At 41.9% G+C, this 19,588-nt stretch overlaps 1 protein-coding gene across 2 annotated transcripts in view; it reads left to right on the forward strand.

Annotated features, from left to right (window-relative positions):
* Positions 1–19,588, forward strand: part of COPG2 (COPI coat complex subunit gamma 2) — a 57,684-nt gene that overhangs the window by 21,872 nt on the left and 16,224 nt on the right. For both annotated transcript variants that reach the window (XM_040343327.1, XM_040343328.1), the window contains exons 6-15: positions 849–924; positions 1,158–1,250; positions 9,313–9,399; positions 10,226–10,383; positions 11,468–11,601; positions 14,391–14,458; positions 15,023–15,211; positions 15,364–15,459; positions 17,229–17,472; positions 18,969–19,044. In XM_040343327.1, coding sequence (XP_040199261.1) covers positions 849–924; positions 1,158–1,250; positions 9,313–9,399; positions 10,226–10,383; positions 11,468–11,601; positions 14,391–14,458; positions 15,023–15,211; positions 15,364–15,459; positions 17,229–17,472; positions 18,969–19,044 — 1,221 coding nt within the window. The remainder of the gene's footprint in view (positions 1–848; positions 925–1,157; positions 1,251–9,312; positions 9,400–10,225; positions 10,384–11,467; positions 11,602–14,390; positions 14,459–15,022; positions 15,212–15,363; positions 15,460–17,228; positions 17,473–18,968; positions 19,045–19,588) is intronic.

Below are 19,588 nucleotides of genomic sequence, written 5' to 3' on the forward strand. Positions count from 1 at the left end.
TTACGTTGCTTCATGCAGCGTTGTTTACTTGAATTCTAATTATGATGCAATTAGCAACTTGTGTGTACGTCTGAAATCTATACTTTTGATATGCTGGGAAATAAATGTCTCTGTCATATGGGGATGTGTTTAATCCTAAGTGCTTCCAGCAAAAGGGATACCTAGAAGAGGGAAACATTATTATTATATCTTTTTTTTTTTTGGTGCCCTCCTTCTGTAGTGTTGTGTATGCAGGTCTTCAAAATTATTTTATATTCCTAATGTGACCAGGGGGTTGCTATTCTAGTTTGTTTGTATGTATCTGTAACATTTTGTATCTCACAGTATACTATACTGTAATCGCTTGCCGTTCTTAAAAAAAAAAAAAAAAAAAAGATTTCTCATGCCCCCAAGAAAATCGGTTGCTAAAAATTCTCTTTTCTTTTTCTAATTCAAGCTCTTACAATTTTTATTAGCACAAGTTCAGGATAGCTGAAGCCTCCAGATTATAATATTGTAAGCTAGAGGTTAAATAAAACTGACTGTAGGTATTAGTTGAGGATATGTGGGTGCGGTCTCACCTTTGTCTTAATGCCTAGGTTGGAGAATTTTTTTTATTTATTTTTTCAAATTAAAATATCCTCTTCTTCCACAATTGCTGGCTTGATATAGTTAGATAAGTAGTTTGGTCTTTGACATTTCAGTAGATCATTAATCTAATATTTCAGTTTCCAGCCATGTTAATAAATAGAAGCCTTTGTTGGGTGTATCGTATGTCTCAGAACAAAGAAATGCCCTAATGTTGCTTTCCAATCAGATGTCTACTGATAGTCATTGAATTAACCTTTTGGATAATTTCATTCTGGCAGTCTGACCAAGGACATGACCGGCAAAGAAGATGTTTACCGTGGGCCAGCTATCCGTGCACTTTGCCGAATTACTGACGTAAGTAACCATCCAAGTCAAAGGTGGTGTCCTGGGCTTCTTATTTTTTACTAGTGACTAGAAATGTTTATCAGTTACTGGCTTTTATAAAAGGTATGCAGTGAATGGAAAGTTGCACTTAATATAATGATGGCGATGGGTAATAAAGGAAAATGATGCTAGTATGTCATACATTTAATTTTCCCCCAATTATAATGAACACAAAGTAAGACTTGTATTGTTTTTTGTGACAGGCCACTATGCTGCAGGCTATTGAGAGGTACATGAAGCAGGCTATTGTGGATAAAGTTCCTAGTGTCTCCAGTTCTGCATTGGTATCGTCCTTGGTATGTATTCGTAAATATCCATGAATGAAAGTGTCTATACTCAAAACCTTTTGTTTTCATTTTGGATAGGAATGGGAAAGGTTACAACCCCTGTCAGATTTTGCCGCAATCTGGGCCGCCTTTAACCACTTCAATTCACCCCCTTCCTGGACAGTTTTCAGCTTTCAGTGCTGTTGCACTTTGAATGACAATTGCACGGTCATGCAAATGTATTTAGGGCCAGATTCACAGCGGAGATACGACGGAGTATCTCAGATGCTCCGTCGTGTCTCTCAGAGTATCTATGCGACTGATTCATAGAATCAGTTACGCATAGATATCCCTAAGATCCGACAGGTGTAATTGTTTTACACTGTCGGATCTTAGGATGCAGTACCGCGGCCGCCGCTGGGGGGAGTTTGCGTCGTAAACCAGCGTCGGGTATGCAAATTGGGAGTTACGGCGATCCACGACGGATTTTCGCGTTCGCTACGTCGCCGCTAGTCTAGTTTCCCGTCGCAAAGTTAGTCGTCTTTGGTGCCTTAACTTTACACAGCAAACGTATTGCTGTATAAAGTATGGCCGTCGTTCCCGCGTCGAAATTTAAAAATTAACGTCGCTTGCGTAAGCCGTCCGGGAATACGGAATTACACTTCGTGCGTTCGAAGCAATGACGTCACTGCGCGCAAAGCACGGCGGTTATTTCGAAACGGAGCATGAGCAGTAGGTCCAGCGCGGGAGCGCGCCTAATTTAAATGGCACACGCCCATTTAAATTACGCAGGCTTACGCCGGAGGCCGCCGGCGTAGGTTTTCATTGCAAGTGCTCTGTAAATCAGGCACTTGCGATGAAAACTTGCGGCGGTGTAACGTATCTACGATACATTACGCTGCCGCAATTCTTTCTGAATCTGGCCCTTAATCACCACTGTTTGTTTTTATTTTATTTTTTTTGCTAAAGTTAGTTTCTGTTATAAAATGTATTATACATTTTTCTCCTTCACTGATGTGCACAATGGGCATTACTGGTGGGCACTGACAGACTTCACTGATGGGGCTGCACTTATTGGCTCTCCTCTACTCACACGCTGTCAGTCCGAGTAGAGGAATGCCGATAACCAGCAATTCCTATTTACGCTGTGATTGGACACAACTGATCACATGGTAAGGAGCCTACGTCATAGGCTCTTTATCCTGATTGGAGATTCAGTGTGTCCGAGCGACATGCAACACGACTAATCGCTGCGCTGCGTTTTCGAGCTGCTTGTTCTGAAGGACGTTATATGAACAAGTCAAGTGAATGAAGTCCGAACAATGAAAGGTGTTAAAGAGATTTCCCATCACTTTCTGTTCTGGGGACAGTATTTTACCAAACGAGAAGTGAGGTAAATTCTGCAATAAGAGAAAGACGATAATAAAAAGCTGACAGTGGTTCTAGCATTCCCCTATTTATCATCAAAATATATATTTTTTTTACCAGTTTTGCTGTTTGGGTCCTTTCATGTGGGCATTCCAATCGTGTCTGCCTGTCTGTTTTTCAGGCAAACCCGATCAAGCACCTCGATGTACAGGCCAGTGTAAACAGACTTGGATCCGTTTACACCCACCTACCTTGGAGTCCATCCAGGTCTGGTAAAAGGAATGGAAAAGGACTGTGTCCTTTTCTTTTTTTGTGGACCCAAACATGATGGATTGGAGGTTGCCTGATGTAAATGGATACAAGTCCATTTATATCTCACCACTCATAGAGCCATCACAGGTTTGCCTGTGGCTGCTGAGTAAATGAGGACACACACTGAATGGTCACAGATATCAAAACACTGACATTTGTCCCTTTCAGCTCTAATTCAGCAGGAGATACAATCATGGATCCCCTGGTGAATGGAAAGGAGGCGCTGTGTGTGAAAGAGTCTTCAGAAATATTCCTCTCACTTCCTGTCCTGGGGGAAAAAACTTTTACCATCGATGGCTATAAATAAACTGCATTATTGAGACGCAAGTCTGGACAAATGAGAACAGAAGGGACAGCAGCATTGTCTGTTTTAGGAGATGGTAGTGTTTAATGTATTGGCATATTTAGATGCACTAACAAACTGAAAGCGGGAGTTCACCCAAACAAAAAAAATGTTTAACCTTAGATTGATGCTCATTTTGTCTAGGGGAATCGGCTAGTTTTTTTTAAAATCGAAGCAGTACTTACCGTTGTAGAGAGCGATCTTCTCCGCGGCTTGGTCTTCGGGACTGGGCGTTCCTTCTTGATTGACAGGCTTCCGACGATCGCATCCATCACGTCACGAGTAGCCGAAAGAAGCCGGACGTCGGTGCGGCTCTATATGGCGCCTGTGCACCAACGTTCGGCTACTTTCGGAAAATCGTGACGCGATGGATGCGACTGTCGGAAGACTGTCAATCAAATAGGAACGCCCAGTCCCGCAGCCCATACCCGGAATCGGCGGAGAAGATCGCTCTCTAAAACGGTAAGTACAGCTCCGATTTTAAAAAAACTAGCTGATTCCCCTAGACAAAATAAGCATGAATCTAAGGTTAAAAATTGTCATTTCCGGGTGAACCTCCACTTGAAGCCAAACCCCAGCAAACACTTAGAGGAGGTCCAGCCTGGGTGAAAAAAAAATTACACTCAGCAGCTACAAATACTGCAGCTACTGACTTTTAATATTAGGGCACTTGCCTACCTATGGAGCCCCCCAGCCGATCTTCGGATCGACTACCAGGTGCTGCCGCCGCCATTCCTGGTAAGGGAACCAGGCAGTGAAGCCTTTCAGTTTCACTGCTGTTTCCCTGCTGCACATGCACAAAGCATGCCGTGCTTTCTAATTTTCCTGGTGGCGGGGGAAGAAGGAGAACGGACAAACTTCCTGGAGATAGGCTGCGCTCCGATCTTCCGGAAGTGGAAAGTGAACCCCCCTGAATAGCACCAAATATGACACCTAAGGTGGGGAGGAAGCGTATAAGCGGAAGTTCCGCTTTTGGGGGGAACTCCGCTTTAATAATCAGTTACAGCAAATAGTTTTTTGGTTGTTTTTTTTGGGGGGGGGGGTAAAAGTTTTTGCATGAATAAATTTAAATCTGACCATTTTAATCATCCCTGCAAGTGTTAAGAGGTTTGCCCCATCCATGCAAACTGATACATTCTGCTGGAGAGCTTGAGCTTTTGAAAAAAAACAGATGTGCTTTTCAGATCACCAAATGAAAATAAAAGAAAGACCAAAAAAAGGAAACAAATGCAGCCATCACATCTAAGGATTTGTACAATGCAATATAATAAATGTTTGCCTTTGGGTTTAATACTGCTTGAAAAATGTTCTAATGAAGTTTGCCTTTTAAACTGAACGTGAACTCTGACCCAATCGTAAGGAAGGGTCATCCTGCTTAGTTCCTCAGGTATACTGAATTTTGGTATTTGTCTAACCAAGTTTTTGTAATCAGACACTGCAGTTGCTTATATGGGGATTGGAGGAGGTTAGGTCTCTGTCTTCCTACACAGGTCTGTGTTAGGGATAAAGGTAAAATAAAATGTAATAATCGCTCTGTGCATCAACATTACCCTTCTGTCTGGATTCCAAATACCTCTTGTTAAACCATCCTGCAGTGTAATGGATTAAAGTGGTTCTAAAGGCAGAAGGTTTTTTGCCTTTTTGCATTCTATGGTGCAGCTGCCCCTTATAATTACCCGAGCTCCATCTTGATCCATGTGCATGAAGCTAGCGGCTCTCCTGGGTCTCTCTCTACTCGTTGGCTCACTCGACAGCAGCAAGCTTTACATTGTCCGTTCACACACACAGCGTAGCTTAGGTGGGTTTACCCCAGTAACTTTATTTACAGTAAGTCCCCTACTTACAAATGACTTCTGTTCCGGGACCTCGTTTGTAAGTCCAACAAAGATCAGCGCTTGCAGACAATGGCAGCGAGCGCTATTCAGTGTGTTCTGGAGGTGGAGTCAGCCTGTCATAACACAAAGGCACAGCGGGGAAGATCGCTGCACCAACATTGCTTGTGTTGGTACGGCCATCTGTCATAGTTTTTTATCATTCAGCTTCAAATTGGTGTGTGTGTGTACCCAGCTTTACATGATTGCACGTACAAGCACATGTTCGCATTTTTGAAAGTTTGCAACTTGAACTTTGGTATGTAGGGGACTTAAAGCGGAGTTCCACCCAAAAATTGAACTTCCACTTATCCCACTCCTCACTCCCTTACATGCCACATTTGGCATGTAATTTTGTTTGGGTGGGAGTGGGGGCTTCAGGAGAAGGGGACTTCCTGTCCCACTTCCTCCTTCCGCCGAGGGGCTGAAAAGGCGATTAAGCTTAATCGCCTTTTGGCAGCCCCTCCCTGTAGGCGATCGCCTAGGACACGTGACAGGTCCTAGGTGATCGCCTGTCCAATCAAACAGCGCAGTGCCGCTCGCGCATGCGCATTGGGTGCCCGGCCGTGAAGCCGAAAGCTGTCACGGCCGGGTGCCCACAGTGACAATGAAGAAGCCGGCCGGGGAGGGGGGGAGAGGAGCAGAGCCCCGGCGCGTCGCTGGAGCAGGTAAGTGTCTATTTATTAAAAGCCAGCAGCTACACTTTTTGTAGCTGCTGACTTTTAAAAAACTTAAAAAATGGGTGGAAAACCCCTTTAATGTATAGACACTTTGTGTTTACTTTTTACTGTTGTCCAGAAATGTCTGGGTAATGGACAATAGTTCATAATGAAATGTACAATGTTGCAACTAATGTTATGCCAGGTTTATAAGGAAATTGCTTTGTAATAGTCAAACCTGCAGTATGTTAGTTGCACAACATACCAGCTAACACGCCGATGTTCAGCCCCTAAAGAGGTTTTGTGTTGCTTGTCAGATCTGATTTTCAGGGTTCACTTCCATTACCTTTGGCACTTCTTCAGAATATCATTGTCAGATCTGCAGTTAAGGACTCCTTTTACAGATAGAGAGGTTATATGCCTTTTTCACAGATCAGTAATCCTCAGAAACAGAGTGGTTCCAAGGAAGCAATGATCTGTGACGGGCACAGAAGAGCACACTGATAATATGCAAGGCTAGTTTACAGCAAATCCAGCTATAAGTGTTACAAACAATATGCATAGTGGAGCTACAACGCAGACGGGGCACAAACCATTTGTAGTTGGTGCAGCAGTGACTGGCAGATGGATATGAGCTGTTGTGAATAGGTAGCGGGATATTCTTTGTAGAAAGACAGTTTATAAGTGGTGATTGGTTCATGGTAAAAAATAAATACATTCCGTTTTGTTATATCTGTTTAAGTGCAGAAAAATGCACCTTAAGAAGTGGTCAACTGAGGTGAAGTCTTAATGAAGTAAAGATGTCCTTTCTTCATGGTTCTGCTGGTTCCTAAAAGGGTGGTCTTGCTTTCCTGTTTCAGGGTGGCTCCTATCCTTTGCAGAATTCTATGCCTGAAGGTAAAACCGTCTGCCTCCTCATTGGCTCCCGCTGCTGTCAATCACAGCCAGTGAACCAATCAGGAGAGAGAGGGGGCTGGGCTGAGCATCATCTCTCTGTGTGAATGGACATGCAGAGCAGCGGCTGGGGAGCGAGCCTACTTGGGTGCCCCCATTGCAAGCTCCTTGCTTTGTGGGCACTCGGCAGGTAGGAGGGGCCCGTAGCGCCGGCAGGGGACCCAAGAAGAGGAGGATCAGGGCTGCTCTGTGCAAAACCACTGCACAGGGCAGGTAAGTATAACATGTTATTTAAAAAAAAAAAAAAGCAACCTTTAACATCATTTGAAGCATTACCCTACGCTCAATTTACCATTTAGAATTGAAGCCACAATAGAAAAATTGGGTAGCAGAGGTGTTGGGCCAATATGTTGGCCACATTTCCCTTCTAAAACCTTGCAGCCTGCCCTTTTTTTCATTGTCCTACAGGAATCAGAGTCGTGCACCCCTAAAATAAACTGTGGTAGACAAATTTTTAAATTGCTGCGCTAATAAACCATCAAAAATCGTGACATACAATAAATTGCATAAACCTTTAACCACACATATCTCATATCTTTTAACGTGTGAAATCAAATTAAATGTGCCAATAATTAAATTGTTTTTCTTCTTCAAATATTCCAAATAAACTGATCCTGTGTTTCAGTGCAATCAAATAAGACGAGGCTTCCTTTATCTTCACAAATCCTCAAAAATGCTTATATAAATTCACCCAAGTGCTCTACCATTAGGCATGCGCTCACATTTAACTTTGATCAAGAACCGCCTTTTAGTCGCCTTGGACTAATACATTGTGTCTTCCTTCTTTCCGTCCTGTCAGTTTTTCTCCACCATTGCTCAATATATATGTAAGAAAGAGGAGCTTCAAATAGTCTTATATCTTTTAAAAACAATTATGTTTATTAAAAAGATTGCATCAAACTCACATTAACAGGTGCTCCAGTGCACCAACTATGTACAGCATGTAAAAATTGTGAATCCACACTGCAACAGCTCTGTGCTCGTCAACCCATATGGCCCTCTCCTACGCGCTACGTCACGTGACTTCCTCAGGGGGATTCCTATTGGTGGACAAGACGCTATTACTTTTATCTTACTCCTGCTCCGCCAATTTGACTTGTACAAGTCAAATTGGCGGAGCGGGAGTAAGATAAAAGCAAAAACTACTTGTCCACCAATAGGAGTCCCCCAGAGGAACTTGTGTGACCCTGTGACGTAACGCGTAGGGGAGGGGCAGATGGGTTGCTGAGACGCTGAGTTTGTTTTCGGAGCAGCACGGAGCTGTTACAGTGTGGTGGATTTGTGAAGATAAAGGAAGCCTCATCTTACTTGATTGCAATGAAGCAGATCAGTTTATTTGGACTATTTGAGGAAGAAAAATAATTATTGGCACATGTTTAATTTGATTTCACGCGTTATGAGAAATGTGTATGGTTAAGGTTTATGCAATTTATTGTATGTCACGATTTTTTATGTTTTTTTTTTTTGCGCAGCAATTTTTAAGTTTATTTTTTGCACAGTTATATTGGGAGTATGTTCCTTGCTGCCTGCTTTACACTATTGATTACATTTTTTTTTTGTCTTAATTTTTCTTTGTTTTCCGATATTCAGTATTTTCATATTTACTCTCAAACATACACAATGTACATGATACATATAGCAGAATAAACAATCGGCGGCAATAACCATAATGTACATATGATAGATTATCCTATTTCTTCCCGCCTCCTCCCCCCCCCCCCCCCCCCTACTATCTCTCCCCACTCCTTCCCTGTCTCAACTCCCCCCCCCCCCCCCTGGTACGGCTATTGTTTCTTAGTTTTGCTATGCCGTATATGTTGATCCGAGTTATTATTAGGGGCATATAATTAAATAAAAAAGGAGGGGTCAACAGAGGGAGCGGAAGGGAGTAGCATCTTCCACGCATCCAGCACAGAGTCACTTTTAGGGAGAGGTCACATTTTGGTCCATCCTATTTTGGTGTTCATTAGACTGTTAAGGAGTTACTGTCTTCTATATTTGGAAGAAGTTACTGTTCGTATCGGACCTCTACCTCTATGGAGGAAATCCTGTGTCTCTCAACCAGGGTTCCCACACTTTCTCAAACCTTTTAGGGTTCCCTTGTTTAATAAAGGCCACTCTCTCACTCTCAATCAGCGCGTTGATAGTTTCAATCCAATTCCTAACAGATGGGGGGCCTTGCGCCTGCCATCGCTGTGCAATTAATTTGCGTGCCTGAAATAGGCCTTGCAATACGCCTTCTAATGTTCCCGGTGGAACTCTATGATCTTCCATGTCCCCAAGGAGACAAGTTCTGGCGTCTGGCTCTAGATAGGTCTTAAAGATACTATTGAGTTTGTTGATGACTTCTGTCCAAACCTGAAGAGCTTGGGGCATCTCCAGAACATATGGGCGAGGTCACCTGTAGCCTTACATCTAGGGCATTTATTAAATATTTTAGTTGCTCACAAAACGCTATTTGAAATAAACCTTAGTAGACAGTTGGATATTTTATAAAGATAATTCTAGATGAGTGTCGCAGTATTGTTTATAGTGTGATGTAAAGGATTTTTTTTTTATAAACCACCTGCACTTTATTTTTTTAGCATATGATGAAAATAAGCTATGATGTGGTGAAACGATGGATCAACGAGGCACAGGAAGCGGCTTCTAGTGACAACATCATGGTCCAGGTACATTTTATGCATTTAGCATATACCATATTTCCAGTGTATACAGTCATTACATTTATTTAATTATACATATTACTAAAGCTCTCTGTAAACATGAAGCCTCCAGATCTGGTGGCTGAGTTATGGGAGTTACCAGAATGCAGTATACATTATACAACTATAACTTTCAGTGATTAGCGTGTACTGAAAGAATTGTGCTCCCCTACATCTCGTCATTCATGCATGGGCTGCCTTGTGCAGTTCTTGGATAATGGATCAATTCACTTGTTCTCCAGAAGTTCACAGATTATGCTTACTACACATAGGATAGGATAGAACCCTGCTGCCACTCAGATATATTAGTCAGGTGCATGTAACGCCCTTCAACTCTCTCTTTCAGACTTGAAAGGCCTCCAGGAGGCACAGGTATGAGAGGAGGGTGAGGGAGTGTACAGCTGTTGCCCCTGCATTATATTATATATATATATAAAGCTTTGTTAATTTCCCCAATGTGTCTGGTAAACCACAAATGCCTGACAAGTACAGGGCACGGTGCCGCATGGTGGAGCATTTAAATATAAATATATAAAGCTACATATTTTTATTTTTTGATAATGTCATGAGAAAGTGTAATTGATGTCCCTTTTTATGACTTGGCAATTGATCCATTGAAAAACTGACCGCAACCCAGTATGTAATATATATATATATATATATATATATATATATATATATATATATATATATATATATATATATATATATATATATATATATATAAATATATATAAATTATAGTTTATTTATTTTTTCATTGTGACCAACAATTCGGTTACCCTTTCAACAGTATCATGCATTGGGACTTCTCTACTATTTGAGGAAGAATGATCGTCTGGCCGTGGCCAAAATGATAAATAAGTTTACTAAATCTGGACTGAAATCTCCATTTGCATACTGCATGTTGATTCGAATCGCTAGCCGGTTACTCGAGGAGTCTGATGAGGGGTAAGGCAATTTGTCTTTATATTATAAATTGGAACCCCAGTTAAACAGTTAACTTTGCAGTTGTATTGGATATATGCAAATACTTTTACCTACTAAAGTCTTCTGATCCAGACACCTCTGGCAAACAACACATCCAGGCCCTCGCTCTTACTGCAGACTACACAGCTGTTAATACTTGAGTAGGTTTAGGACCTGGCCCAAGCCTGTGAGTGGCAACCGTCAAAGAGCTGACGTCACTCAACTGGTACAGGCTCTGGAGAGATCCCAACTTTAATGTCCGGATCTACTCAGATGCCTGGACTGGCAGCTGGCTCATCTTCCCAGAGCTCTGTACAGAGGGAGTGATCTGTCAGCTTCTCATCCCTGTAAAGCAGGAATGAGAAACCTGAGAGATTTAGTAGTAAAAAGAAGGACACTTTGCACACATTACATATTGTTAAGCACACATTTAACCCCTTGATCGCCCTAGTTGTTAACCCCCTGTCCCAGCCAGTGTCATTGGTACATTGTACAGTATTATCACTGATTACTGTAATAATGTCGGTGGCAGTTATTCCCAGCGTCAGTGTCATATTTCCTGCTGCACTATTGCAGTCACTGATTGCTGCCATTAGTAGTATAAAAACAAAATCCAGTATATACTGCATACCATAGTCTGTAGGCACCATAACTTATATGTAGACTGTCAGTCACATCTCTCTGCTCATCTCGCTCGATGGAGCGCTGAGCTGTGGAGCAGGCTGAGCGGCGGTCTCGGGCTCTCAGTAGCTCAGTGAGAGGCTGAGCTGGGGGTCAGTCCAGGCCCCTGGCGGATGCAGACTTTATTGTTGGGAACGGCGCGATGCCTGGACTGATCTCCGTGACGTCAGCAGTGCAGACTTCACAGGGGTGCAAAACAAATTGTAATCCATAATAGATCCATAAAGCTTTGTCTGGACTTCTCCTTTAATAACCACTTAAACGATTTGGGCAGTTTGTTCTACTGTTTTGTTTTGTTATTCCCACACCAACTTGCCCCTCTTTTATATTTTATAAGCCTTTTCTTTTGTAGTTCATCATTAATGTATTCTTTTTGTATATCTAGGCACAACAGTCCTTTGTTTGACTTCATTGAAAGTTGCCTTCGGAACAAACATGAAATGGTGATCTATGAGGCAGCCTCAGCCATCATTCACTTGCCCAACTGCACTGCGAGAGAACTAGCCCCAGCAGTTTCAGGTAAGAGGCCATCAGCTTGCTTCACAGTCCTAGTGCTTGTGTAAACAGACGTTGTTTTGCTTGAAACTTTATTAGTACAGTTTAGATGACAGTTCTGAGGCTGCACTCAGCCTGCTTTGCGCTTCTTTGGATGCAACAGGTCTTATTCAAATGTGTTTGCATTGCAGGTCAAACCCAGCCAATTGCTGCTTAAGGAGCTATGACTTAAAAAGCAGTAACAACCATGTACATGAGAAAATCAATCTGTATGTAATCTGAGAAGAAAACAAAGATATAAAAAGATATTAGTACCATGTTTGTTTTTTTCATTTTACTTATAGTTTTATTGTGTATTATGCCATATGCATACAAAAAAGGGCAAATACATTGTAATGTAGACAGTCAAAGTCTTTAGAAATAATTCAAAGAGGAATTGCACTCGCAAACTATTGTGAATTTTGTGTCCATCACAGTAACCATAAAAATCATCACTAATCAGGGTCCATGTGGAGGATAGGCTCAGGGGAATAACTGGTTACCATGGAAAACTGCATCCTGCTCTGTTTCAGGAGACATGAAGACCCCAAATCCTTAGTACATAGATCTACTCACATGTAATAGAAGCATAATGTCATAGCCCTCTGATGCCATATCTGCAGCCTGTGTAGCCAGTGATCAGACTGTTCATCCAGTCCAGTCTCGTTCCACTATTGCAGGACTGTAATGAAAAAAAATCTGCCAGGAGCTGTACAAGTCCAGGCTCCATTCCCCCGCTATAGGGAATTTGTATACTGGCGACTTTGCCGTGGGTCAAGGAGCAGCAAGTCAGGGCTCGATATTGCTTCTGGGTTTGGATTTGGTTGTTGGATAATGGGTTTCTGGTTATAAAACCCTTTCTCAAGCCTTTTCATTTTCCTGTGTAAGCTATAATATTAGATTTTGTCAGTTGTCAGCTACAGTTATTAACACTATTAAAACAAAAGGGTTAAACTGTAAACTCCATGTATAGTTACTAGAAATTTTAATAATATTAAGGCAACCTTAATATTAAAAACACTATTATCACTTTGATTTATTCATAAAATGAGTATAACAATTATCACTATTTCACCACTAGGCAGACCTTCTCAGATAATAAGTAACCACTCGCATAAAAGAAAATGTTTATATTTTCCCCCATTGGTACATGCAAGAGACTAGGAGCTATGAGTAGGCACTGATTGTAGTGCAAAACGTCAGCTGTATGCCCCTGTTTTTGCTGTAATGTTTGGTGTTTGAAAACTTTTATCAATAAAAGGCAACCAAGAAGGTTTTTCCAGAGTGCGGCTGTCCAAACATTTCTTTCTACAATTGCTTCGTGCATTGCCGGCACCTGGGTTTCTCTGAGAGTATACTGATTCATCCACATACCCTATTGGAGCGGTGACTATCTTCTCTATAAGACAAACCTAGGTTTTAGAGGAGGAAACCAAGAAAAAAATATTCTGACCCATACAGAAGCTTGGCAAATAAAATGTACATTAGCCAGCGGACAGTACGTTAGCCAGTGGTATTCCTATAATAAATAAAGATACACCAGTGTTTATGTGAGTACAGGGCTGTCATCAGGGGGGTACAGCCCATACAGATGTAAGAGGCCCGAGCGCCCTGAGAGCTTTCTTCTAACTTCTTCATATGACTCTGGGAAATTTCCTTAAAAGGTACACAGACTGTAAAAAAATAAATAACCTGGCAGGTGTTTTTTCTTCCTCATTCCATCATTAAAAAAAAATAATAACATTTTGGCTATATACACACTTGGAAATATACCACTTTCCCATCCCAACACTTAAGCTGGTCATAGACAGTTTTTTTTTTTTTTTTTTCTAAACAATGAGATGCCAGCCTTTGCCAACACAGGTAACCATAAGTATTTTATTTTCATTGTACCTGCTCATTCCCCAACACTGGAAAATGGTGTGTTACTGTGCATTATATGGGTTACTGTAGTTGCATTCAAGGTGAGAAAAAGTGTAGTTAGCCGTGTCTCATTCCATCTAAGCACCTAGCATGATCTCCATATAAATATATCTCTTATAAATACTCCCATTAAAAAACATACCGCATATTTCAACACACGCCGCTTCTCCATCTTACTGCCCTTACCATTCGTTCTGGCAGTTGGCCCTGCCTCCCTCTGCCCCATTGGCTTGCAGCAGCCCGTGAGGAAGGCGTTCCCAGAAATGTCATGGGGATGGCCGCGAGTGGCGGCAGCGACTCCTGCTCAATATTCGTTCCATAAGACGCAGAGGCACTTCCCCCTTTTTTTGTGGGGGGGGGGGTGTCTTATGGAGCGAAAAATACGGTATCTATAATGTATACTCTCAATCCAGAGCACTAAGTGTCATTTCTGTCTGCTGCCTCATTCCTCTGCTATCGGCATGAATCCCTTCTGTCAGGTGTTCCTGACACCAAGAGGTGAAAAGGTGCAGGCTGTTGTGGGGTGTCGTTGATTTTAAATTGACACCCGCAGCAGATCGCATCAACACGGTAGGATGTTAATTTAGTTCGGGAAATGCACAGGATTTGCTGCGTTTCTCAGGACTTAGAAACATATGAACAGGACTTGGATAAAGAGGTACAACTTATGTAGGAGAATTCATTTCATCTGTGTATTACCTGAGGCCAGTCACTTCATTGGGTTTATGTGAGGGTTTACAACCTTAATGTGTATAAGGCAAAATACAGTTATTTTGATTGTGTACCTTGATCAATCACCATGTTTTTGGGTATATTTTCTATGTGATGTTTTTTTTTCTTTTTACTTTTAGTTCTGCAACTTTTCTGTAGCTCTCCCAAGCCTGCTTTGAGATTTGCTGCAGTCCGTACTCTTAACAAGGTAGGCTTGCTATTCTCATGCCTGTATAGCTGTCTTAACACTTTACACAATATGTTAATGCTTACCCCAGACATACTGTACAGAACTCTGACTAACTAGAGCAGGGGTGTCAAACTGGCGGCCCTCCAGCTGTTGCAAAACTACAAGTCCCATGAGGCATTGCAAGGCTAACAGTTACAAGCATGACTCTCACAGGCAGAGGCATGATGGGACTTGTAGTTTCGGAACAGCTGGAGGACCGCCAGTTTGACACCCCTGAACTAGAGCATCTGTAAATGTGCCATAGAAAACTAAGCTGCAAAAAGCCATTGTGCTAAATTCATGAGTAAGGCCCAGACGTGCACTCATCTATACCATGCAATCCAATCAGATTTTTATTGTACCTTGCTATTATTCTAAATGTCTATTTTATCCAGATAAAACCAATTAAATACATTTCAGGGTTATGTGTACTTTTCAGCAAAATGGTATTACCATAATTTGAGGCATTTTGGTACCCACTAAAATCTGAGTCCTATATTTATTTTATTTTGAGCTGTTTGTCATGTTTACATTTTTATTTAGGTGGCGATGAAGCATCCATCTGCAGTTACTGCATGTAACCTGGACCTGGAAAACCTCATTACCGATTCCAACCGCAGTATCGCTACCCTGGCCATCACCACTCTGCTGAAAACTGGTAGTGAGAGCAGCGTTGACAGACTAATGAAACAGATTTCTACTTTTGTCTCTGAGATCTCTGATGAATTCAAAGTAAGAGAAAAGCCAGAGAGCAGATTTAAAAAATTTATATTTGGGAGATGCACAAGTGATAATATAATTTTGATAAAAGCTGGTTATACTGAGAGCAATGCTGATCTTTCATGTATTTGTTTACATTTTATATATTTTGTGTTGTTTTTCAGGTTGTGGTTGTACAAGCAATCAGTGCCTTATGTCAGAAGTATCCTCGCAAACACACTGTAATGATGACTTTTCTCTCCAACATGCTTAGAGATGATGTAAGTTGTCATCAAGGGTCTCGCTGAGAATCAAATCTTAATTTTTGTTATGTTATTGCATTAAAGGTGTTTTTTTTGAGGGGGGGGGGGGGGTGTTCTTGCTACAGTTTTTTAAATATGTATTAATACTGTATATTATGTTGCCTTTAATGCTTTTAGGTCCTGCAGTGTTGAATTTTGCAGCTATATACAGTTATACATAAAAGTTTGCATACCCTTTAAGAATTGGTAATATACCGTATGAACAGGCAAAACCCATTTCTTATGGGATTCATATTCAACTGTAGGTCATAACAGAATGACACAATCCTAAAAAAAAAAATATGGCAACAAGTCATCAAATGAAATGACCCCAGTTCAAAAGTCTGCATCCCCTTAGTTCTTAATATTATGCATTGTCCCCCTTTAGCATCAATGACAGCGTGTCGTCTTTTGTAGTTTTGTAATAGTTGTCTATGAGGCTTCGAATTCTTGCAGGTGGGCTATAGTTGCCCATTCGTCTTGGCAAAATGCCTCCAGGTCATGCAAAATCTTTAGTCGTCTTGCATGATCCTCCCCAGAGTGGCTCAATGACACTGGAGGGTCATCTTGGTCTTGTGCTTAGGGTATTTGTCGTGCCGGAAAGTCCAAGAGCATTCCAAGTACAGCTTTTGTGCAGAAGCATGCAAAATTGTCTGCCAGCATTTTCTGATTAATTTTCCAAAGATATCTCTGTGCTTTTAGAGCTCACACACCCTTAAAACATCTGTGAGCCACCACCATGCTTCACAGTTGGGATGTATTCTTCCTCTCCAAGCATAGCGCTTATGGTTGTGACCATAAAGCTATATTTTGGTCTTGTCACTCCAGATTACAGTGTGCTAGAAGCTTTGAGGTGTATCAGGTGTTGTCTGGCATACTGTAACCAGGCTGTTTTGTGGCATTGGCACAGGGTTTTATTTTCTGGCAACTCAACCATGCAATTCATTTTTGTTCAAGTCGTATTGTGCTCCTTAAAACAACCACACTGTATTTTTCCAGAGCAGCCTGTATTTATCCTGAGGTTTCCTGTGTATTTTTCTTTCTATCTGAAAAATTATCCTGGCAGTTGTGGCTGAAATCTTTTTTGGTCTACCTGATTTTGGCATGGTATCAAGAAATCCATGAATTTTCCACTTGTTTGTAAGTGATTGAACAGTACTGACTGATATATTCAAGGCTTTTAATATCTTTGTACATCTTTTATAAAGTTCCATTACCTTGTTATTCAGGTCTTTCAACTGTTCTTTTCTGATCCCCATGGCTCAGTATCTAAACTGTTAAGTACATCCACGTGAGAACTAATCTCATTGACTATTTATACACAGACACTAATTGCAATTTAAAAAGCCACAGATGTGGGAAATTAACCTTTAATTTCCATAATAACCTGTGTGTGTCGCCTTGTGTGTCTGTACCAAGGTCAAACATTCCGGGGTATGTAAACTTTTGATTAGAGCCATTTGGGTGATTATCTGTTATGATTTAAAAAGGAGCCAAACAACTATGTGATAATAAATGGCTTCATATGATCACCATCCTAAGTAAAAGACAGTTTTTTGGCACGATTAGTCATATTTTCAATATCAATGCCAAAATGTCACGATTTCTGCCAGGGTGTGCAAACCTTTGAGCACAAATGTATACCTGCATAAATGGGGCAATTAAGTAAATGTGAAAACCATTTTCTTTTGTCTGGTTTAGGTTTATAAACATGCCATAATAACGTTTGATTTGTCCACTTTCTACAGGGAGGCTTTGAGTATAAACGAGCCATTGTGGACTGCATAATCAGCATTGTAGAGGAAAACCCAGACAGTAAAGAATCTGGACTAGCTCATTTATGTGAGTTCATTGAGGACTGTGAACACACTGTGCTTGCCACCAAAATATTACATTTCTTGGGCAAAGAAGGTCCTCGGACACCTAACCCATCCAAATATATCCGTTTCATCTTCAACAGAGTCGTGCTGGAAAATGAGGCTGTCAGAGCAGGTAAGCATGAATGACAGCGTTGAACAGATAGCTTTTTGGCATAAAAATTCTGTAGTATATTGTATGTGGGGAAAGATGCAACTTCTTTGTAAGTGTATATAGACTGTAACCTAATCATCTACAGCAGCGGTCCCCAACCTTTTTGGCACCAAGGATCAGTTTCTTAGAAGCCAATTTTCCAAGAGACTGGGGGTGGGGGGGGATATGGGGGGAGTAATGCAACGTTTGGGGGAGGGGCTATTCATGGAGTCTGTCCTTGGCCCCCCTTCACAGCACAGTCTCCCTTTATATCAGTGTCCTCAGTTCCCTTTACAGCACCGTGCCCCCTTTACAGCACCGTGCCCCCTTTACAGCACCGTGCCCCGTTATAGCAGAGTCCTCAGTTCCCCTTCACATCATAGCACCCCTTTACAGCACAGTGCCACTTTACAGTGCAGCCCCCTTAACATCACAGTGCCCTTTTACATTAATGTAGCGGGGACTGCTCTGTAAAGGGGCACTATAATGTAAAGGGTGTGCTGTAATGTAAAAGGGACTGCTCTGTAAGGGGGGACACTGTAATGTAAATGGGGTCCGTGATGTATAGGGGACCTCACTGTAAAAGGACACTGTAATTATTACAGTGCAGTCCCCTTTATATTACAGTTCCCCTAGCTATCACAGCATCCTCCGTCACAGTACCCATTCAGTCGGCCCCCCGTTCCTCTCTAACATGACTCTTCCCCATTCTAATGTCTGACTCCCCTGCACAGGACTCGTACCTTTGGCAGGGCAGATGCTGTGACCAATTGGTGTGTCCTCTCCCGCCCACCCAACAATGTCATCCTATCGGCAGGGAGTGGGAGGAGCTCTCCATTCCGATCTGCAGTGCCCCCTGCCCTGCTGATAGAATGACATTGTCGGCCAAGCGGGAGGAGGGCCCGGGAGAGGACAAATGGACACACAACAGGAGGTGAGCGACTGTGATCTGTGATAGCCCTGTGTGGACCGTGGTCACGGTCATTTCCTGCTGTACAGCCTGGTCATCTACAGGCCGCGGACCCGCACTGGCCCGCAGCCTGGGATTTGGGGACCCCTGATCTACAGTATGTTCAGCTTGAAAGGTGATTACTTTATATCAGTGGTCATCAACCCTGTCCTCTGGGCCCACTAACAGGCCAGATTTTAAATATTACCTTGGGGAGATGTAGACTGCAATGTGGCAATCACTGAGCAGCAAATGATATCACCTGGGATGTATTACAGTTATCTTGCAAACCTGGCCTGTTAGTGGGCCCGGAGGATAGGGGTTGATGACCACTGCTTTATATGGATCCAGACGACTTTCAGCTAATTAATGACGGCTCACTCTTGAGAGGTGGGTTGTACAATAAATGTTAGATGCCAATGCTAATGTGAGTATCGTAGATTTCATGTTAGACCACTTGTTTTTGTTTTGCACGTTCCTGACATGTAAAAATAAGCAACATTATTTTTATTTTTATTTTTTTTATCAGCTGCTGTTAGTGCATTGGCCAAGTTTGGTGCACAGAATGAATGCCTCCTTCCCAGCGTTCTGGTACTTCTACAAAGGTAATTTCTAGGGCTGTTACTGATCAAAATTTTTGTGTTCGATTAATCGTTTTTTATCGATTAATTGACTAATTTCGATTAATTATAACGCACATACAGATCAAACTACTTTTAGCAAAAGCAGTCATAAAAACATGTAGCTAAGTATGATACTGGTTTATAAATGTGTACAACGATACCACTGCTGAATCCAGATGAGGAGAGGTTAACATCAGTCCGTCGGCATGTAGATGTCCCGTGAAGGGAACTATCACAACTCCCAGTGGATGGTTGTAGAATCCCAGATTGATAGAGGGAAGTGTAACAGCCCTTGCGTGTGGCAGATAGTAAGGTCCCACCGCCATGCAGATATGAAGGCACAGCAAAGGAGCCCTTCAGATGGACACGGCAAGCCCCGCCGGTGTCCGTGACATCACCGGATCTCCGACGGAACTCCCTGAAGGCCCGGAAGGTGGCGGAGAGGTGAGTACCAATCAAAATAATTTTGATCGTTCAAAAAAAATTTGATCGATCAAAAAAATTAAAGATTAATCGATGAATTAAT

The sequence above is a fragment of the Rana temporaria genome, chromosome 3 (assembly GCF_905171775.1).
Source record: "Rana temporaria chromosome 3, aRanTem1.1, whole genome shotgun sequence".
In the NCBI taxonomy this organism is placed as follows: Eukaryota; Metazoa; Chordata; class Amphibia; order Anura; family Ranidae; genus Rana; species Rana temporaria.